We start from the raw sequence: 23715 nt of genomic DNA on the forward strand, positions 1-23715 counted from the left end.
ACACTACTACACTGTTATAACACTGTTATAACACACTACAACACTGTTATAACACACTACACAACACTGTTATAACACACTACTACACTGTTATAACACTGTTATAACACACTACAACACTGTTATAACACACTACACAACACTGTTATAACACACTACTACACTGTTATAACACTGTTATAACACACTACAACACTGTTAGAACACTGTTAGAACACACTACAACACTGTTATAACACACTACTACACTGTTAGAACACTGTTAGAACACACTACAACACTGTTATAACACACTACAACACTGTTATAACACACTACTACACTGTTATAACACACTACTACACTGTTATAACACTGTTATAACACACTACAACACTGTTATAACGCACTACAACACTGTTATAACACACTACTACACTGTTATAACACACTACTACACTGTTATAACACACAGGACGCCTCTCCAGCTGGCCCTCCTCCTCCCCTGCTAGACCCTGAACATATAACACTGTTATAACACACTACACAACACTGTTATAACACACTACAACACTGTTATAACACACTACTACACTGTTATAACACTGTTATAACACACTACAACACTGTTATAACACACTACACAACACTGTTATAACACACTACAACACTGTTATAACACACTACACAACACTGTTATAACACTGTTATAACACACTACACAACACTGTTATAACACACTACAACACTGTTATAACACACTACACAACACTGTTATAACACTGTTATAACTGATATGATGCGTTTTTGTGTGACTATTATGCCAAATTTGTGTGCCTATCAAATATTGCAATACTCATTGTTTAACCTTAAACATACTTTAAGTGTGCCCACTCTCAGTAGTAAACAACATTCTTAGGAGCAGGCATATACCATATCAAGTAACAGTGAGACCAGTTTAACTCTAAGGACATAGGAGCCTCACCCAGTGGTCAGCAGGGTAGAACAGCATGGACACAGGATAGAGCCATGTATGGGAACTAATGTCAGTATTGTAAGTTACGAGGTAAAGCTATTCCCTCTCTGAGAACGGTATATAAGCTGTAACAAACATCAGTACTTGGCTCGGCACCAGCCGTAGCCAAGCTCGACATCCCTTATGTCGTAGCCATGCTTGAAGCTTGGACTTAACAGAGCATGCTGCCTTGGAAACATCTGTACAAGAGAATGCAACCCAGATCTGCCTAATACAATGATTACAATTCAACCTTCTCTCTGAGTTATCAATATATCATTTCCGGCCACCTGACCAAGAAAGATCTCCATATATCAATAACACACTACAACACTGTTATAACACACTACACAACACTGTTATAACACACTACACAACACTGTTATAACACACTACACAACACTGTTATAACACACTACACAACACTGTTATAACACACACAACACTGTTATAACACACTACTACACTGTAATAACACACTACAACACTGTTATAACACACTACAACACTGTTATAACACACAGGACGCCTCTGCTGCCAGCCTCTCCAGCTGGCCCTCCACCTCCCCTCCTGCTAGACCCTGAACACACAACACTGTTATAACACACTACACAACACTGTTATAAAACACTACAACACTGTTATAACACACTACACAACACTGTTATAAAACACTACAACACTGTTATAACACACTACACAACACTGTTATAAAACACTACAACACTGTTATAAAACACTACAACACTGTTATAACACACTACACAACACTGTTATAACACTCAGCCTCTGCTGCCAGCCTCTCCAGCTGGCCCTCCACCTCCCCTCCTGCTAGACCCTGAACACACGTGACACAAGTCAAGTACAGAATACAACAGGTGCAGAAATAAAAGTGCAGAAAAGTGCAGTTGTCGGGAGGCAGACTCACCTCAGGTCAAAGGCCAGGGAGAAGAGGTGTGTCTTAGCCACCTCCACCTGCCTTCTTCTCTACCTGCTTAACAGTAACCCACCACCTCCACCTCCCCCTAACTTCAGTTCCTCTGGCAGGCCAGAGTAGTCGATGAACATGCGTGTTAATAGTAACCCAGCCACCTCCACCTCCCCCTACCTTCAGTTCCTCTGGCAGGCCAGAGTAGTCGATGACCATGCGTGTTAACAGTAACCCAGCCACCTCCACCTCCCCCTAACTTCAGTTCCTCTGGCAGGCCAGAGTAGTCGATGACCATGCGTGTTAATAGTAACCCAGCCACCTCCACCTCCCCCTACCTTCAGTTCCTCTGGCAGGCCAGAGTAGTCGATGACCATGCGTGTTAACAGTAACCCAGCCACCTCCACCTCCCCCTACCTTCAGTTCCTCTGGCAGGCCAGAGTAGTCGATGACCATGCGTGCCTCTCTCTCGTAGACGTCCATGGTGGCGGGGCAGGAGCTCTCAGAGTCCAGCTGCAGACACAACCACAGCATCATAGAGGTCAGGGGTCAGGTGGTGACAGCCTGTTGTTAATGCTAAATGGTAAATACTTATTTCCCCCACTGTATGGAATACCTAGACATCTAATGGACTGACTTATATAGCGCCTTATTCCAAAGCTCTTTACAACGGCCTCTCATTCACCCGTTCACACACACATTCACACAACAATGGCAGCAAGCTACCATGCAAGGCGCCGGCCGGCCCGCTCACTGGGAGCAATTTGGGGTTCAGTGTCTTGCCCAAGGACACTTCGACATGTGGCCAGCCGGGGCTCGAACTGCCGATCTGCCAACCTTGCGATCATTAGACAGTGGCTCTACCTCCTGAACCCCAGCCGCCCCAAGACCAGTCTTAACTTTGTTAACGTTGTTGTTTGTAACGTTGTTGTTTGTTTTTAACCACCTTCTCCTGAGACACCTGCCTCCTCTCCTCTCACCTTCTCCTGAGACACCTGCCTCCTCTCCTCTCACCTTCTCCTGAGACACCTGCCTCCTCTCCTCTCTCACCTCCACCTTCTCCTGAGACACCTGCCTCCTCTCTCACCTCCACCTTCTCCTGAGACACCTGCCTCCTCTCCTCTCTCACCTCCACCTTCTCCTGAGACACCTGCCTCCTCTCTCACCTCCACCTTCTCCTGAGACACCTGCCTCCTCTCCTCTCACCTTCTCCTGAGACACCTGCCTCCTCTCCTCTCTCACCTCCACCTTCTCCTGAGACACCTGCCTCCTCTCTCACCTCCACCTTCTCCTGAGACACCTGCCTCCTCTCCTCTCTCACCTCCACCTTCTCCTGAGACACCTGCTTCCTCTCGTTGGTGATGGTCTTCTTCTTCTCGAACTGGAACTGCGTCTCCTCCTTGGCTTCCTGCAGCGCCTGCTTCTTCCTGTCGTACTCCTCCGCCAGGTCCAGCGATTGGCTGATCCTCTCGAACATCTTGGTCCGCTCCTTGGGGTTGGTGATGGACTCCAGCTCCCCCTGTGTCCCCAGGAGAAAGAGGCATCGTTAACCTTATCAGCATTTATTTTTTCTTTATTAATTAGAATTTTTGAATTTGCCATTTAGCAGACTCTTTTAATCCAAAGCGATTTACAATTAGGGTTGCGAAATTCCCATAAGTTTGCTCACTTCTGTTCATTGTTTTCATTTAATATTAATTTAATATTTCAAAAAAAAAAAAAAAAAATCCCTTCCCTAACACCAGGGGAGCCACCCCTCCTAAATTTCGTTGTTTGGTACCTGTACTGTAGCAATGACAAATAAAGTCCATTCATTCATTCATTCATTCATTCATTATTCAATGCCAAATACCAGAATGAATGACCCCACAACGCAGATTTGTAGCAATCAGGGGCTTCCTCAAATTATTGCCATGTTCTCAACTCCGCTCGCCATGAACAAACGTTTGAACAAGAAGCAACTGCGTTCCAGACCAACTCCACCTCTGTCACTATGCCTCTCACCTGGAACACCTGATCCTAGCTTTGGTCTCTCACCTGGAACACCTGGTCACTATGTCTCTCACCTGGAACACCTGGTCACTATGCCTCTCACCTGGAACACCTGGTCACTATGCCTCTCACCTGGAACACCTGGTCACTATGTCTCTCACCTGGAACACCTGGTCACTATGCCTCTCACCTGGAACACCTGGTCACTATGTCTCTCACCTGGAACACCTGGTCACTATGTCTCTCACCTGGAACACCTGGTCACTATGCCTCTCACCTGGAACACCTGGTCACTATGTCTCTCACCTGGAACACCTGGTCACTATGCCTCTCACCTGGAACACCTGGTCACTATGCCTCTCACCTGGAACACCAGGCAGTTCCTGGCCTTGGTCACGATGCCGATCTTCTCCAGCTCCTCTGTGTACTTGGCCTGGGAGACGTATCTGTCGTTGATACGGTACGATGTGGTTGTACGGTACTCAGACGAGCTCCCTGGGAAACAGGAAGAAACTGTCATGTAGCCGATCACACCGTATGTGACACGTTCTAAAGCTTTGGTCCGCATTATGGGCAACCAATCAAAACGCTCAGACTTTTCTTTTGAAACACGGAACTATGTTTCAACGTTGTTGAGAATCACAACACAAACTCGCTAGTCAAGCCAAAATACTGCAACAGTGCAATGGATTTGGTTAGTAATCCCCACTGCTACCTAGTTAACTAGAACACTACTTTACATTGTTACTTAGTTAACTACAACACTACTTTACATTGTTAGCAGGCTCACAAAACAAGCTGTGTTAGTTGACTAGCGTCGTGTGTCGTTGATTTTCAACAATGCGGAAATGTATCCCCTTTTTTCGAAAGAAAAGTCGGATCATTACATCGGATCCCGACATGAGGACCAAAGCATTAGAACCTGTCACAAATGCTATATTGTTACCTAGCTAACGGTATTCCGACTGACAGGTGTCATAACCTAGACGTTAATGTTGATATTCAGACACTTGTCCCAGAGCGTAACTATCATAGCTATGACACAAAAGGAAGGATGCTTTGGCAGCTGGTATGACAGAGAAGGGAGTACGGTCATCTTCTCACATGAAAGTCAGAATCCAGACCCAGAGCAAGTGGATGAGATTGCAACATTGTTGCATAAATTATTTCTCTGATTTGCGTTCTCACAGCCCTTCATGTAAACTAAGTAACATGCGCAATCGAAGCAACAGACGTGGTAGTTGATTGGTCAGAAAAATGTAGAATTGCCCGTTGTCCCGTTCTTATCCAGATCAACACTCGTGCGCTGTTGTTTTCCTATGGACAGCCTCGGGCAGCGTTCTCACCAAAAGAGAAGCAAAGTGATGTATGCGTCGTTTGTAACTGGAGTAAAAGATGACACTGTAGAGCTGAATGTGATTAGTACTACTAACGCCTGAACCATGAAATCATTGCAGGAAAATTGCAACTTTTTTTGAATTCTTTCAATTTGAACTATATTGAACATTTAGAAACATTAAAAAAAAAAAAATGGATTTTCATGAATGGGTTTACATAGGAACCAGGGCCTAAATAGCTGCAGTACCACATTTGATACACTTTTCTGACATGATTTTTTACTACGAAATACATCATGAAATATAAAGTAATTATGAGTTGCTTCAAACAAGTATGACATAGTCATAAATGTCAAGTAGTAACTAGTTTAGTAGTTTAGTAACTACCCAAATAGTAAATACAAGTAGATGCTGGATATCAGTAAGAAATGTGATATTCTTACCTTAATCGTTGCTAAAATAGCAAAGAATGGGGATAGAAAACGTTCTGAGCTTGTTTACCATTTTCACTTGCACTAAAGCGCTCTTTATCCTGGAAACCATGTTGTACGCAATTAGATAGACCTATTCTGCCATCCGGTGGATGTTTTCGCTGTACTGCGTTCAACTGTTCAGTGTTCACCCATTTTGAGGTCAGAAAAACTCGTCCAAAAAATGTATCACGTATACGTATAGGGTATAGGGTTAAACGTAGTATATAGACATGATACCATAACGCATACCACCATTTTACTATACCAACAAATTATTACATGGTTCCCACACCTTCTGAAACATCACATTCAAGCACCTTTCAAGGACTTTCAAGACTCAATTCCCTCAAATTCAAGGACCCAACACGGCGTAGTTTGAGACAGATCTAAATGAGAATTGATATAATAGGAACTATCCGCTCACAGACAACAATTAAAAAGAGAGGCTTGAATGTGTAGAACACTAGATGGTCTCTTGCCTTCTCTACTACAGCACAGCTAAACAAGAATATATTGTGAAATATGTGTAAGGTTACTGTGTTAAGTTAAGCCATATCTACTATAATTACGTACTTTTTTTAGGGGGAGAGAGAGAGAGAGGGGGGGGGGGGGAATTCAAGCACTTTCAATGACCCATGTCTATTTTCAAAAACTTTGAAGACCTTGATTTCTTTTTCTCAAATTCACAAACTTTCAAGGATTTCAAGGACCCGTGGGAACCCTGACACACCACACACACACACACACACACACACACACACACACACACACACACACACACACCACACACACACACACACCACACACACACACACACACATTTTAAAATAAAAGTGGGTAACATTAATATCACAAGAAAAGAGGATATTACATACCTGGGCTCCATCTTAGAGGCAAATCTTTCCGGAGATAAAATGGCAGCAAAAGTAATCAAAAAAGTGAACCATAGAACTAGATTCTTGTACAGGATTATCCTCACTTGTCAGTAAAAACACACTGAGGACCCTATCAGGAGCTCTCATTCAATGTCACTTCGACTATGCCGTAACATCATGGTACTATAGAACCACAAAGGCCCATAAAACAAGACTCCAGACAGCCCAAAATAAACTGGTTAGGCTTCTGCTAGGCCTCAACCCTAGGACACATCTAACCGCTGCTCATTTTTTGAGCCTTGATTGGCTACGAGTAGTTGACAGAGTGCAGCAGCTTGCACTGGGCCTGGTCTTCAAGATACGCTACACCACAAAGACACCCAAGTACCTGTCAACATACTTCCAAAAAGTGAACAACGTCCACACATACAACACCAGAGGAAGCTCCACGAACCACGTTCAACCGCGTTGCACCACAAACAAGGGGTTAAACTCGTTTGCAAACTATGCAGTAAAAATGTGGAACGCCCTTCCTATAATCTTAAAGGAGTGCAAAACACTGCCCACCTTCAAAACCACTCTCAAAAAACATTTACAGGAGGCTGCAATCCGTAACTGGACCCTCTAAATCAAAAATCAGATTAAAAGACCCGAACTACCCACTGTACATACTTGTGTTTTGTCCCCCGCCCCCACCTGTGGTGTATGTCCCCACCTGTCCTACCCGCTGTACATACCTTATGTTTTGTTGTATTGTTCTTCCCATGATGGATGTATGTTTATCTTGTAGATAGTAATAGTTATTTGTCTGTATTATCTTGTAGATAGTACTAGTTTTTTTTTTTTTTTTTGTCTGTCTTACATGTAACGATGAATTGAAAATCAAGGACCCCAATTGAAATAAGCCAGTGGCTTTCTTGGGTTTTTATCCTTTTAGATGACCTTGTATGTAATATGTACTTCCATGTACCTACTTCTGCAAATCTTCTAATAAAGTTTTCAATCAATCAACACACACACACACACACACACACACACACACACACACACACACACACACACACACACACACACACACGCACACACCTGAGATTCTCCTGGTGAAGGCTCGCTCCTCCCCGTCGTCGTGGCAGAAGCGCATCGTGACGCTGGCGGTGTTGGAGACGGGCCGGCCGATGTGCGCGCCGTGGATCAGTTCCCGCGTGTGCTTCACGCGCAGCGCGGCCGCGCGCTCCCCCATGGCGAAGCCCAGGGCGTCCATGACGTTAGACTTACCTGAGGAGAGATCGTGACGTTAGAATTATAAGGTTCCATTTTTGTCTCCATTTTTTGATCTCCATTTTTGTCAGAATTGAGGTTTTTTTACATAATCTGATCCAGTAGGTGTTTATTAATGCCTGTGTGGTGTTATCTTTAAAATGTTGACATATTTTAGTTAGTAATTAATAAAATACAAAGGTTCCATCTCACAAAACGTAATGGAATGTAAAAACTTTGACGCTCAATATCTCTGAACTACCCTTAACGGATCCTTATCATTCTAAACGGAGATAGAACCTTCTCATTCTAAACGGAGATAAAACCTTATCATTCTAAACGGAGATAGAACCTTATCATTCTAAACGGAGATAGAACCTTATAATTCTAAACGGAGATAGAACCTATCATTCTAATCACGAGATGACGGGGCAGGTGGCAGCATTTCATGGCTGCGTTCGTAAATTCGCTCTGGAATCTGGACTCAGCACTCATGGATTGCCTCTTATCCAATCAAATGACTTGGTCCCTTTATGACGTTGAGCCCAGTTGTGCGCTCCGGCGCTCTCAGAGCGAATTTACGAACGCACGCAGCCCATATAACACACAACCTCCTCACTCTTTCTCTCACACACACAAACACAAACACACACACACACACAAACACACACACACACACACAACCTCACTCTCTCTCTCTCTCTCTCTCTCTCTCACACACACACACACACACACACACACACAAAAACCACACACACACACACACACAGCTAGACCCCCAGTGCAGTGCTAGCTATGTTAGCTAGTTAGCTAGCTAGCCTAAACTCTTCCTAAGTGAAACTTACCAGAGCCGTTTTGCCCGATAATGGAATTAAACCTCTTGAAAGGGATGACTTGCTCCCCTCGCCAAGACTTAAAGTTTTCCACATATAACTGCTTCAGATAAGCCATTTCGTGCGTTTGAAATGTACAAGACAGAGAACAAAGAAAGAGAAGGTTCCTCCGAGCTTTGCGTGTGTAGGCGGGAAAGCACCGACGTCCGCGGTTGCCAGGTGGGATCGACAATTTCCAGCCTAACCACAGTCTAAAAACCGCTAAATCAAAACCTATATGGTCAGAAAATCGCTATTGACTATTGGGCAGGTCAGGTGTCCATCTCCTGCCCCTAAACTGTATGTCTGTTGCCAATGATGTTTGTAAAATAAAATTTAAAAAAACCTGAATTCCTGAATTGTATGTAGCTACTAGGGTGTGTTTTAACTTCATACATTTTGTAACTTTCAGGCACTGACATTTTGATACCGCCTAAGTGCAATTTATCCAGCCCAAACCTATAATAATAATAATAATAATAATAATAATAATAAATGCGATTTATCCAGCCCAACCTAAATGCTATTTATCCAGCTCAGTGTTATCAAAAGTAGCCCATTCGGCGGTAATCCGCCCCATCTGGCAACCCTGAACACCGTTCTAATCAACAGGTTAATCACGTGGTCAGATCGGTACTGCAATGGAGACTGTCCATGCAAACGTGTGAGACAAGGCCATGTTGATGATGGTCTATTTCTGCAGTTCATTTGAAACGTTACATTGAAATAAATCAACATTTAAATCAATGTTTTCCATTACAACTATTGTTCTTGCTTAATGCTTATTATTAGTGAGGCCTATTTCAGCAAGTCCAACTATTGTCTTCTTCGACATACTTATTCATGGGCTTGCTTCAGCAACTTACACTTAGCTTACACTTTTTAACTAGTGGTTTCAGTGAAAGGTCCTGAATGAACTGGACCAGAGGCTGGCGTCTCAAACATACCAGTACTCTATTACAATATAAACATAACAGGTAGCAAGAATGAAAAACAAAAAACACTAAAAGGGTGTAGGCCTATAGCAGGGCAAGAACACAGGGGGCTACTAGGAGGGGAAGAGGGGGGCCGGGGTTGGACGTTGCCCTGGAGGGCAGGCACAGACGTGAACCGTTGTTTAAGGGTGCGTACAAGCACAGCAAATGGTGTAGGAGCTGAACAGCTAAAAGCTAGGGGTTCTGAGTGGGTAATACACAGCACACCAAGGAAAGATGGAACTGGATGGTTTAGTTTGTTAACATCGGGTTCCTCTGCTTTCTAAAGTATAGAAACAGCTGTTGTGTTGAAAAGGTCAAGTACAGTAGAACTAACCAACCTAAGTAGTGTACACTCTGTTCAAGTACAGTAGGACTAACCACCTAAGTAGTGTACACTCTGTTCAAGTACAGTAGAACTAACCACATAAGTAGTGTACACTCTGTTCAAGTACAGTAGAATTAACTACCCTAAGTAGTGTACACTCTGTTCAAGTACAGTAGAATTAACCACCCTAAGTAGTGTACACTCTGTTCAAGTACAGTAGAACTAACCACCTAAGTAGTGTACACTCTGTTTGAAGCACTTATCTGTCCTCTCTGCCATATAATACTGTACCAGGAGCTTTGAACAAATAAATCACGCCTTTATTTTGGAAAGAAATTATGTGTTTACATTTGATCCATTTAATTTGTATTGCATAGAAACAGACACGATGTGCAATAGAAATAAAATATGACAGATACAATATGACAGATACAATATGACATAAGGGCCAAAACATTGTTCATCAATAATACACTACGATAAAATTACACTCAAACATGATTAAGATTCCTAACTAATATCATCAATGTTTCATTTCTGAAGCAACATAAGCAACTGCAGGTAAACATGTACAGTATATGTGTCCAATGTGGAATCACAACAATCTTGAAAATATAAAACACAAAATAAAACAGAAAAAAAGGTTCCATAATCATTTCGTCAACTGGGGGGCCACCATTGAGTTTCACTGTTCTATAGACTTCTCTACTCTGCACAGGGACACAGAGTCTCCAGCCCCCCACCCCACCCTAAACCCTGGGTAGAGGGGCTCAGTGAAGGTGGTTGTGAGTGTGAACAGGAGGGTCAGTGTGTCAGAGGAGACGCTGTAGAAGGACAGAGTGCCGGCCGGCCAGTCCAGATACACTCCTACTCTGCTGGAGGAGGGTGCAGGTAGACGGATTGTAATATCATTGTTCCTGATGGTGTAACAACCATCTGAGCACTCCAGGCTCCAGGATGTGTCATTGTGTCCCAGCTCAGAGTCTTTACCCTCTGCTTTCCTGTTGATTCCTTTATAAGCCACTCCTAAACCAGCGTCACCCCCCCATCCTCTCTACCTCCCAGTAACAGCGGCCAGTCAGACCCTCTCTACACAGCACCTGTGGCTGGTTCCCTGGGCCCAAACGTACGCCAGCAGCAGCCACCCACTTTAATTCAGGCTTTTCCGGCCTAGTGGGCTAGGTTAAAGGACTTTAGCTCAGCAACCGTAAGTGCCACAGACACGGTTCAGATATTTTCCGAATCGGCTCGGGCCCGCCGAACACATATCCGAGCCCCGACTCGGTTGCGGCGCCCCCTGTGGCCAGAATTCATAACTCCCCACCTGAGTGAGAGCTAGAGGTCTGGTTTTCACATATGTCGAACATCTTGGTGAGACAAGTGTTTACCCAACGTTTCGGCTTGATCGGCCATTCGTGGCCCAAACGGGGAGCTTTGAAGTAAGTGCGAAATCCGTAATTAAAGGGGGCGCCACGGAGCGACCGTTTGAGCTAGCGCCTCGAAACTCGGGGCACGCGACCGGACCCCTATGCCGCTTCACAGTGCCGATTTTTGGGTGACTGGGACTTTCTGGCACCGATTTCTGTTTTTCATACTAAAGCAATACTGTCTGTGAAACTGCGTACAGTCTAGGTAGGTCGTTTGTTGGCAAATGAAAGATCATTTTGACACAAGCTCCGCCCACTAACTGTCTAAGCCACTCCCACTTTGACACAAGCTCCGCCCACTAACTGTCTAAGCCACTCCCACTTTGACACAAGCTCAGCCCACTTTGACACAAGCTCCGCCCACTAACTGTCTAAGCCACTCCCACTTTGACACAAGCTCCGCCCACTTAGACACAAGCTCCGCCCACTTAGACACAAGCTCCGCCCACTAACTGTCTAAGCCACTCCCACTTTGACACAAGCTCCGCCCACTCAGACACAAGCTCCGCCCACTTTGACTTAAGCTCCGCCCACTTTGACACAAGCTCCGCCCACTTTGACACAAGCCCCGCCCACTTTGACTTAGGCTCCGCCCACTTTGACACAAGCTCCGCCCACTTTGACACAAGCTCCGCCCACTTTGACACAAGCTCCGCCCACTTTGACTTAAGCTCCGCCCACTTTGACACAAGCTCCGCCCACTTTGACACAAGCTCCGCCCACTTTGACTTAAGATCCGCCCACTTTGACTTAAGCGCCGCCCACTTAGACACAAGCTCCGCCCACTTTGACTTAAGCTCCGCCCACTTTGACTTAAGCTCCGCCCACTTTGACTTAAGCTCCGCCCACTTTGACACAAGTTCCGCCCACTTTGACACAAGCTCCGCCCACTTTGACACAAGCTCCGCCCACTTTGACTTAAGCTCCGCCCACTTTGCCACAAGCGCCGCCCACTTTATCTTAAGCTCCGCCCACTTTTACTTAAGCCCCGCCCACTTTGACTTAAGCTCCGCCCGCTTTGACACAAGCTCCGCCCACTTAGACACAAGCTCCGCCCACTTAGACACAAGCTCCGCCCACTAACTGTCTAAGCCACTCCCACTTTGACACAAGCTCCGCCCACTCAGACACAAGCTCCGCCCACTTTGACAAAGCTCCGCCCACTTTGACACAAGCTCCGCCCACTTTGACTTAGGCGCCGCCCACTTTGACACAAGCTCCGCCCACTTTGACACAAGCTCCGCCCACTTTGACACAAGCTCCGCCCACTTTGACTTAAGCTCCGCCCACTTTGACACAAGCTCCGCCCACTTTGACTTAAGCTCCGCCCACTTTGACACAAGCTCCTCCCACTTTGACTTAAGCTCCGCCCACTTTGACTTAAGCTCCGCCCACTTTGACTTAAGCTCCGCCCACTCTGACACAAGCTCCGCCCACTTTGACTTAAGCTCCGCCCACTTTGACACAAGCTCCGCCCACTTTGACACAAGCTCCGCCCGCTTTGACACAAGCTCCGCCCACTTTGACTTAAGCTCCGCCCACTTTGACTTAAGCTCCGCCCACGTTGACATAAGCTCCGCCCACTTTGACTTAAGCTCCGCCCACTTAGACACAAGCTCCGCCCACTTAGACACAAGCTCCGCCCACTTTGACTTAAGCTCCGCCCACTTTGACACAAGTTCCGCCCACTTTGACACAAGCTCCGCCCACTTTGACTTAAGCTCCGCCCACTTTGACACAAGCGCCGCCCACTTTATCTTAAGCTCCGCCCACTTTTACTTAAGCCCCGCCCACTTTGACTTAAGCTCCGCCCGCTTTGACACAAGCTCCGCCCACTTAGACACAAGCTCCGCCCACTTTTACACAAGCTCCGCCCACTTAGACACAAGCTCCGCCCACTTTGACACAAGCTCCGCCCACTTTGGAGGCACATATACCTGAGTATGCCCAGGAGTTTTTTTTTTTTCCCTACTATCTTCACCCTAAGCTCTGTTTTCACACGTGCACCCACTGTGCACGGGAAAATCTGCACTTTTTATAGTTTGATTAGGAATAGTTCATTTTTTTTTCAAGTTTGACTTTTTTTTTTTTTTTTAGGAGAATAATTCCAACACCCCCGGATAGGGGAGAACCCAGGGAATCTAAAACCATTTGAATGGTGTCTCTACGACTTTCCTGTCACCCAGGGTGGTCTATTCTATGACAACATCGTTTTTTACATAGTGTGTGTGTAGGCTTCTCCTCTACTCTGCACAGGGACACAGAGTCTCCATTTTAATTTGTATTGCATAGAAACAGACAAGATGTGCATTAGATATAAAATATGACAGTTACAATATGACAGATACAATATGACATAAGGGCCAAAACATTGTTCATCAATAAAATACTACGATAAAATTACACTCATACATGATTAAGATTCCTAACTAATATCATCAATGTTTCATTTCTGAAGCAACATAAGCAACTGCAGGTAAACATGTACAGTATATGTGTCCAATGTGGAATCACAACAATCTGGAAAATATAAAACACAAAATAAAACAGAAAAAAAGGTTCCATAATCATTTCGTCAACTGGGGGGCCACCATTGAGTTTCACTGTTCTATAGACTTCTCTACTCTGCACAGGGACACAGAGTCTCCAACCCCCCCCAACACCCAAAACCCTGGGTAGAGGGGCTCAGTGAAGGTGGTTGTGAGTGTGAACAGGAGGGTCAGTGTGTCAGAGGAGACGCTGTAGAAGGACAGAGTGCCGGCCGGCCAGTCCAGATACACTCCTACTCTGCTGGAGGAGGGTGCAGCAGGTAGACGGATTGTAATATCATTGTTCCTGATGGTGTAATAAACATCTGAGCACTCCAGGCTCCAGGATGTGTCATTGTGTCCCAGCTCAGAGTCTTTACCCTCTGCTTTCCTGTTGATTCCTTTATAAGCCAATCCTATAACAGCGTACCTCTTACTCCTCTCTACCTCCCAGTAACAGCGGCCAGTCAGACCCTCTCTACACAGCACCTGTAGCCGGTGGTCAAACCTCTCTGGGTGATCAGGATACGGCTGCTCCTCTCTCCCCCGTGTCACCTTTCTGTTCTCCTCAGACAGAGAGAGGCGTCTGTGTGCTGTGTTTGGGTCCAGTGTGAGCTCACAGGCATCTGATGAGGAAGACATTTCAAGTTAATGTTAGTTCACACAAAATATGTCTGGCTGGCTAGTAGGGATGTAACGATGTATCACGAGGGAGTTAATTATCCATAGAAATCTGTGAGATGAAAAATTAATCGCGATATTTGTTTCGGACAAAGCGAGAAATATGGACGTTGCAGTGAGAGAGGCCGGGCTAGAACCACATAACATCACCATGTTATAGTGTTTTGTCCACACGTTAAACTTGGCCACCCAAGAGGTTGAGTGTACCCCGCGTCAGCCGCGTGCTGGGTCAGGTGAGGCGGGTTGCAGCCTTCTGCCACCGAGGCTCCACAGCCACCGCTGTGTTCTAACTGCTCCTAGAACGCTTCTTGTGAATGTCTTGTAGCTAACAGCCGTGTGCAGTTTAAAACATGCAGAGCTACATTTTTTGTTTAGTGATGGGGGAAACGAAGCTTTCCGACGCATTGACACATTCAACACGATTGTGTCTGAATAAATGTCGATCTATCGATGTAGTCGATACAGCAGCTCCATAATGAAACCATGGCAACCATACAGCAGCTCCATAATGAAACCATGGCAACCATACAGCAGCTCCATAATGACATCTGCTGGTTAGGTCATGGTATGGGTTAGGGTTAGGGGTTACATAATGACATCTGCTAGTCAGGTCATGGTATGGGTTAGGGTTAGGGGTTACATAATGACATCTGCTAGTCAGGTCATGGTATGGGTTAGGGTTAGGGGTTACATAATGACATCTGCTAGTCAGGTCATGGTATGGGTTAGGGTTAGGGGTTACATAATGACATCTGCTAGTCAGGTCATGGTATGGGTTAGGGTTAGGGGTTACATAATGACATCTGCTAGTCAGGTCATGGTATGGGTGAGGGTTAGGGGTTACATAATGACATCTGCTAGTCAGGTCATGGTATGGGTTAGGGTTAGGGGTTACATAATGACATCAGCTAGTCATGGTATGGGTTAGGGTTAGGGGTTACATAATGACATCTGCTAGTCAGGTCATGGTATGGGTTAGGGTTAGGGGTTACATAATGACATCTGCTAGTCAGGTCATGGTATGGGTTAGGGGTTACATAATGACATCTGCTAGTCAGATCATGGTATGGGTTAGGGTTAGGGGTTACATAATGACATCTGCTAGTCAGGTCATGGTATGGGTTAGGGTTAGGGGTTACATAATGACATCTGCTAGTCAGGTCATGGTATGGGTTAGGGTTAGGGGTTACATAATGACATCTGCTAGTCAGGTCATGGTATGTATCGACTGATTGACAAGTCAGGAATTTGGGGCCAAATCCAATAAGCCCACCGTCATCTGTGATGTCATGTTCAATAAAGGTGCTGTGACAAACTGTGTGGATGTGTATGTGGCCATGTATGCGGTCTTAAATGTTGGTGTGTCTAGTAGACTACAGCCTAGTAGAACGTTTAGCTCATTTGAATTGATGACCTGTCATAAATGTGTCTGTAGTCAATATGACGTCATTCATCTGATATGTAAAGATAAAAATGTCAACGACATTTAGGCACGTGTGGGACATGGCTGTGTGACAATTGGGGCAGATATAGATAGTCAACATTTCATAACATGCAGAGATAATTGTTTTGTGTTTTGAGCCCATGACACTTGATTGCAGATTACATGCAAGACTAGCTAGCTCGCTAGAATAAAGTTTGATGTGTCTTTCGTATTGACAGATGGAGGGAAGCTGTCATGCTGGTTATCTATCCATGTTGTTGGGCTTTAAGGTTCAACTGTTATTGCTGTAGCTCGCTGCACTCGTCTTGCAATGCTGTAGTGGAAGTGTGCATTGTTGGTGGTGTGTTGGTGTGTTATTGTAAGTGTACAGCTAAACTAGCTAGCTACATTGACATTGGGAATGCAGTTGAAGAAGTGATTCTGCATGCAGGGTCATCAACATGTAAACTGAGGGGGAAATGCTTTTTAACATCCAAATAGACCATTTTTATGACCTGTCTTCAGTTGTGCTCAAGGATCGACATATCAGCAGCAATACTTTTTGAAAATATGATTTGAGTCTAGCCGAACACATCCCATATTATGTCAACAAAACAATACAGTATAATAACTCCTTATTTGGTTGGTTATGAAGAGGTACAAATAAGCGATCATTTAAGAAAATACAGTATTTTGTAGTTTTTGTCTGAGAAAAAAATTATGAATCGGTTATAAATGTCTGCAATCTCATTTTGTTAAAAGAAATCGTGAGAAAATCGTATTGTGAATCGTCTCGTATCGTGAGTTGAGTGCATCGTTACATCCCTACTGACTAGCTTTTCATATGTCAGCGCCCTGGCAATATTAACTACAGAGAAGAATGCTGTAAAAATATACAATAAGTCACTATGCAACGTCATGGTATAATCACTTTTCATATGTCAGCGTCCTGGCAATATTAACTACAGAGAGAATGCTGTAAAAATATACAATAAGTCACTCTGCAACGTCATGGTATAATCACTTTTCATATGTCAGCGTCCTGGCAATATTAACTACAGAGAGAATGCTGTAAAAATATACAATAAGTCACTATGCAACGTCATGGTATAATCACTTTTCATATGTCAGCGTCCTGGCAATATTAACTACAGAGAGAATGCTGTAAAAAATATACAATAAGTCACTCTGCAACGTCATGGTATAACTATGCAACTATGCCTCAAACATCAAAACCTCCTGATGTTTCTCCTCAAACATCCAAACTTACGTCTCCTGAGACGACATGTCAATGAGTCACCACTGTGGTCCTCGCTGTAAAACAAAAAAGAAACATGACATTTGCATGATGAAGAGGTTACCCAACAAGACAGAGAACCCAACAACCATATATTCAGTATTTACCTGAGTCTCTCCACTTCAGCAGGATAGAATGTGTCATTGTCTCTCAGGTCCAGGACTCTCAGGTGGGTGTTTGAGTTGATGGCGGAGGCCAATGTATCACGGCTCTCCACTGTAAGACCACAGCTGCAGAGCCTAGTAAAACATGATCATTGAATAATTGAAGTGTTCACTGGTTACTGAAACTGAACTAGTGTAAAGGACCTCTGGTGATAATATCTGTCTGTATGGATCATTTAATCATGTTTGTCCAACTGTGTTAGACAGGTGCCACGTGACCTATTGTTTAATTCATCATCAAGCATTTTGACCATTTATAAAAAGTATCCATAGGAGGGAAGCTGCTATGTTCCAGTTCTATGTCCTCTGTCAGGGGATGGGGGTGGAGGCTGAATGATTGTATAACAAAGGTTATGGACTTTACCTCAATGTCTCTCTTCTAACAATGGATATGTCCTTGTTTATTTATATGAGTTTATAATATTTGGATTTGATTTTGATTTCAACCTTTGTTATGTGGATGAAAGTGAAATAGTGTATATTACCCAGTATGTCTACTCACGTGCCTACAGAACCACCCCTGGTCACGGACCCCCCCCGCACGCCTCCAAGGCCCGGAGGCCTTAGTGACTTATATTCTCTGGACCCTTAAAGGGCCAGGCAGAGAGCTGAGGTGGACTTTTATTTCCCTGTGCTGATCATTCTTTAGTAAACACGCCCGTTGAGGCTGAACTGCTCCCTGTTGTCGGTGTCTGTTTCTACCTTATTATACCCGGTCCTACGTGGTGGTCACCACAATCTGTAATGACACCTTTTATTTTTTTCATGTATAATAATAAATAAGAAAAGAAGGAAAAAATATGTATAGTAAACGTGGAATACTGTATATTACCCAGTATGTCTACTCACCTCAGTGTCTCCAGTTTGCAGTGTGGACTCTCCAGTCCAGCAGAGAGCAGCTTCACTCCTGAGTCTTGTAGATTGTTGTTACTGAGGTTCAGCTCTCTCAGGTGGGAGGAGTTTGAGCTGAGAGCTGAGGCCAGCGCTTCACAGCATCTCTCTGTGAGGTCACATCTCGACAGCCTGAATAAGAATTCAATAAAATGATGCAGTAAGTCCATAACAGTTCAGTGTAGCCTACAGTAATAATTACAATACTGATAAAAGATTGTAATCAGTGAGGTCAGCCCTTGACCTTGTTTCTTCTCTTAACAATGTCCTTTACATTGCTTCTCCATATGAGTAGTCAACACAAACATGTGTCACTAGAGGTACGATCGCTGGCTGTTTAATTTAAACTTTTTTTGATTTTCAAAATGTAATAACTTATCAAAACCACATTAACAATCTAAAGAAGCTCAATCAATTGGGTCTCCCAGTTTGGCACCTCACATCAAAGGAAATAACTGAACCAATAGGAAGACTAGAATAGAGTCTATAAGCTCCATGGCAACCTTCCCCCTTGGACTCACCACTGCTCTGCACTTTCACACTCCAATGACCTGACTTTTCAGAATTACACAAATAATCTAGCCATTAAATCTTTCTTTCAGATGCAAAACAATAACTCCCCTCCAACACTCACTGCTCTTCTTCCAAGACAAAATACAAGACAGGAACGCATCACTAGATCAATTTCACGTGCACTTATCCCAGTTCCAGCTTACAAAAACAACTACGGTCAGGGATCATGTTTTCACACATACACTAAAACCTGGAATGAGATCCCATTCCATTAGAGCAACAACCTCTCTCTCACATGTCAAATATATGAACACCATCTGAGGGAAGGACACACCTGCAACCACTGATCCAACTCACACTCACCATCTCACTCACTCCACTTAAGTCCTCTCCTTTGTAGTTATTGTATAACTGTTTATGTTTAGCTGTTGTCTTGCTTCTGTGATTGTTCTCGTTTTTACTTTTTGTATTGTTAAGGGATTCTGTCTTTTTGTGCTGCAGAACAGGAACCAGTTTTAACTGAGTCAAACCAGCTTTAACTGAGTCACAACAGTCACAACCATTTTTAACATCTTTAACTACATCTTTAACGATTTAACATCTTACTACATTTTAACATTTAGTGATCAACCAGTGCCCAGGGAAGCAAACTACAGACTCGTCAACTGAATGCACCACACCTGAGCCTCCTCCTTGGGAGTCACAGATAAGGAGGAGAGGAGACACCACACGGGGGGAGGACTGAACAGAACCAGACGCGTTGTGAGGGTGAGGGCCGGTTTCTGGCACAGGAATTATGTAGTAGAGGATATTGACGTGTGTTTGTCTGTTGCCAGGCTGGTCTGGGCCTAGCCCTTGGAGAGAAGGGGGAAAGAGACCCCCCACAGCCCATAGAGTGGAAGCTCCCTCTGATCCGTGCCTACAGAACCACCCCTGGTCACGGACCCACCCTGCACGCCTCCAAGGCCCAGAGGCCTTAGTGACTTATATTCTCTGGACCCTTATAGGGCCAGACAGAGACCTGAGGTGGACTTTTATTTCCCTGTGCTGATCATTCTTTAGTAAACACGCCCGTTGAGGCTGAACTGCTCCCTGTTGTCGGTGTCTGTTTCTACCTTATTATACCCGGTCCTACGTGGTGGTCACCACAATCTGTAATGTTAACTTTTATTTTTTGTTACGGCTGGGCCGTCACACACGCCCTCCCCCGCCCCCACAGCTCGAGCACCCGCCCCCACAACTCGAGCACAGCGTGCTCTCCGCCGCAGGTGAAGCTCGTTCCCGGTGATTGGAGGGTTATCCAGCCACAGCCAAACCAACACACCTGTCTCCACTCCCAATCAACCCTCTGGCTACATCTACCCTGGACTCCCTTCAGTCATCGTCAGTTCTTCCCTAAGAATGGCCTGGCAAGTATCCTCTATTACCAGTCGTGTACTTTGCTCTCGTTACTATTTTTGTCATACCTTTTTGTACTGGCCTACCGTAGAGACTGACGCTGTTTCTCTGTTCCTCTACAGCCCACGCCAGCCACTACCCCCAGCCCGCCAGGCTGAAACCCCCGGACTCATCATCTGTTTTTCCACCCGCCTGCACTGTAAATAAATACCCTACGGGGCTAACACTGTATTCTGCCTCCGGTGTCGTGTCCTTGAGCCCCCTCGCTCCCGTGTCATAACAGAAGAACTGACCATGCAATTGGGCTCAGACGACACGAAGGACCGGGCACCATCTCCCACCCCTGGATCCGGCCCGACAGCTATCCAGATCCTCGCTGAACACACTCACCTCCTCCAGGCGGCCGCTACAGCGTGCCAGGCCCTGAACACTCGCATTACAACCCAGGAGGCTAACCAGGAGCACCGCGCCACTCAGATGCAGCACCTCATCACTACGACCCAAGCGCTTACGGCACAGGTGGCCGCGCTCGCAGCCTTTGCCCCCCCCCCTGCTCTCCCTGACCCTGCCCAGCTACCGGCACCACCTACTGGACAGCCACGGGAGCCCCACCTAGCCAGCCCCCGCCCCTTCGACGGAGCCTTCGCCCAGTTCCGAGGCTTCATCCTCCAGTGCGAGTTGGTGTTCTCGCATCAGCCCAGCCAGTTCTGGTCGCCGGCAGCCCGGGTGGCGTTCATCACCAACCTCACCACCGGCGACGCCCTGAATTGGGTCCAGGCCACCCTCTGCGCCCGCCCTGACCTGTTTGGTGACTACGCTACCTTCCTCACAGAGTTCAAGAGGGTTTTCGACCACCCCACTGCAGGACAGGAGGTCGGGGCGCGACTGATGTCACTCCACCAGGGGAACCGGACCGCGGCGGCCTACTCTACCGAGTTTCGCACCCTGGCAGCCGGAAGCGGATGGAATGACAGGGCACTGCGATCTGCTTTCCGCCAGGGGCTGAGTGAGGTCATCAAGGACGAGCTCGTCCGGGACAGACCCGCCACCCTGGACGAACTAGTGGCCCTAGCCATCGACGTTGACGAGCGCTCCCGGGAGCGTCGGAGAGAGAGAGGGCGCTACCAGACCAGCTCGCCACGCCCCCAGGACCCTATCGTCACAGCCAACCCCTCCTCCGCACGGGAGTCGACCTACACCCCATGCACTGGCGAGGAGCCGATGCAGCTTGGTCGAGCCCGCCTCACCACGGCGGAGAAGGAGAGGAGAAGGGCCCAGGGCCTGTGCCTCTACTGTGGAGAGAAGGGACACCTCCGTGACACCTGCCCGTCCCTATCAAAAGGGCAGGCTCACCCGAAGGGGGAATCCGGGTGAGCCGTGTCTCTCAATCCCCACCTACCACCAGCCCAGCCAGGTTCTCTGTCACCCTCTCCTGGCAGGGGCAGAACCTCACGGTCGAGGCCATCATTGACTCGGGAGCGGACGAGAACTTCATGGACGCCCAGCTGGCCCGCTCAGCTGCCATTCCCCTCGTTGCCCTCGAGACCCCCCTCTCCGTCTCAGCCCTAGACGGACACAGCCTGGGGCCCCTCACCCACCGCTCTACACCCCTCTCCTTGACCGTCTCTGGGAACCATGTGGAGGAGATCCGATTCTACATCCTCAAAACCCCCCAGTCCCCGCTCATCCTGGGACGACCGTGGCTCGAGCTCCACATTCCCCATGTCAGCTATGGTGAGGGACGTATCCTGAGCTGGAGTACCGCATGTTACGCCCGGTGCCTCCGTGCCGCCCATACCCCCGCATCGCCTCTGCGACCGCCTCCGGCCCCCCCTGACCTCTCCTCCATCCCAGAGGTCTACCACGACCTCGGAGAGGCCTTCAGCAAGGAGCGTGCTCGCACCCTGCCCCCTCACCGGCCCTACGACTGTGCCGTCGAGCTCCGCCCTGGCAACAAGCTTCCAGTCAGTCGCCTCTACAACCTTGCCCCCCCGGAGAAGGCAGCCATGGACACCTACATCTCCGACTGTCTGGCTGAGGGGCTCATCCGTCCATCACACTCCCCGGTGGCAGCGGGGTTTTTCTTCGTGAAGAAGAAGGATGGAACCCTCAGGCCATGCATTGACTACCGTGAGCTCAATGCCATCACCGTCCGGAACACCTATCCTCTCCCCCTCATGAGCTCCAACTTTGAGCCCCTCCTTGGGGCCACCATCTTCACTAAGCTGGACCTCCGGAACGCCTACCATCTGGTCCGGATTCGTGAGGGTGACGAGTGGAAGACGGCGTTCAAGACCCCCCGGGGCCACTATGAGTACCTCGTCATGCCCTTTGGTCTCACTAACGCCCCCTCCGTCTTTCAGGCCCTCATGAACGACGTCCTCAGGGACATGCTGGACATCTTTGTCGTCCTCTACCTGGATGACATCCTAGTATTCTCCAGGAACCCTGAGGAGCATGTCCAACATGTCCGCCTAGTCCTCCAGCGCCTACTGGAGAATCGCCTTTTTATTAAGGCTGAGAAGTGCTCTTTCCACACTCACTCTGTGGAATTCCTGGGGCTCATCGTGGAGGGTGGGTTGACTCGCCCTGACCCCAAGAAGACTCGGGCCGTCGTCGAGTGGGGCCAACCTACCACCCGGAAACAGCTGCAGTCATTCCTCGGCTTTGCCAACTTCTACCGGCGATTCATCCGGGACTTCAGCCGGGTAGCCGCCCCCCTCACTGCCCTCACCTCCCCCCTGCGCCAGTTCACGTGGACACCAGCAGCCAGCGCTGCCTTCAGTGACCTGAAGAGGCTCTTCACCTCGGCGCCGGTCCTAATCAACCCAGACCCTTCTAGGCCCTTCATTGTGGAAGTGGACGCCTCAGACACGGGCGTCGGTGGCGTGCTCTCTCAACGATCGGAGGACCAGACCGTGCACCCCTGCGCCTTCTACTCCCGCCGTTATACCTCCGCCGAGGCCAACTACGACATCGGGAACCGCGAGCTGCTGGCGGTGGTGGAGGCGTTCCACGAGTGGCGGCACTGGCTGGAGGGCGCAGAGCACCCCTTCACCGTCTGGTCGGACCACAAGAACCTAACCTACATCAAGTCGGCCAGGCGGTTGAACTCCCGTCAGGCACGCTGGGCCCTGTTCCTCGGGCGGTTTAACTTCCACCTCACGTTCCGTCCGGGCTCCCTGAACGCCAAGGCTGACTCCCTTTCTCGGCTCCATGCCGCAGAGGAGGAACCCACCACTCCTGACACCATCGTTCCATCCTCCCGGGTCGTTGGAGTGGTCACCCTGGAGATCGAGGCGGTGGTCAGAGCTGCACAGCGCACCCAGCCAGATCCCCGACCGGGGTCCCCCGGCCGTCTCT

General features: G+C 47.1%; 1 protein-coding gene across 3 annotated transcripts in view; it reads right to left on the bottom strand.

Annotated features, from left to right (window-relative positions):
* Nucleotides 1-13489: 13489 nt before the first annotated feature.
* LOC308161408 (NLR family CARD domain-containing protein 3-like) overlaps nt 13490-23715 on the bottom strand; it is a 45656-nt gene continuing 35430 nt past the window's right edge. For 2 of the 3 annotated variants that reach the window (XM_080535423.1, XM_080535422.1), the window contains 4 exons: nt 18400-18573; nt 17494-17625; nt 17360-17403; nt 13490-14611 (listed from right to left, as the gene is read on the bottom strand). In XM_080535423.1, coding sequence (XP_080391549.1) covers nt 14058-14611; nt 17360-17403; nt 17494-17625; nt 18400-18573 — 904 coding nt within the window. In that variant the 3' untranslated portion in view covers nt 13490-14057. The remainder of the gene's footprint in view (nt 14612-17359; nt 17404-17493; nt 17626-18399; nt 18574-23715) is intronic. The other variant, XM_080535424.1, reaches the window with a different exon arrangement.

Source organism: Nansenia antarctica, assembly GCF_963989245.1.
Source record: "Nansenia antarctica genome assembly, chromosome: 7".
Taxonomy (NCBI): Eukaryota; Metazoa; Chordata; class Actinopteri; order Argentiniformes; family Microstomatidae; genus Nansenia; species Nansenia antarctica.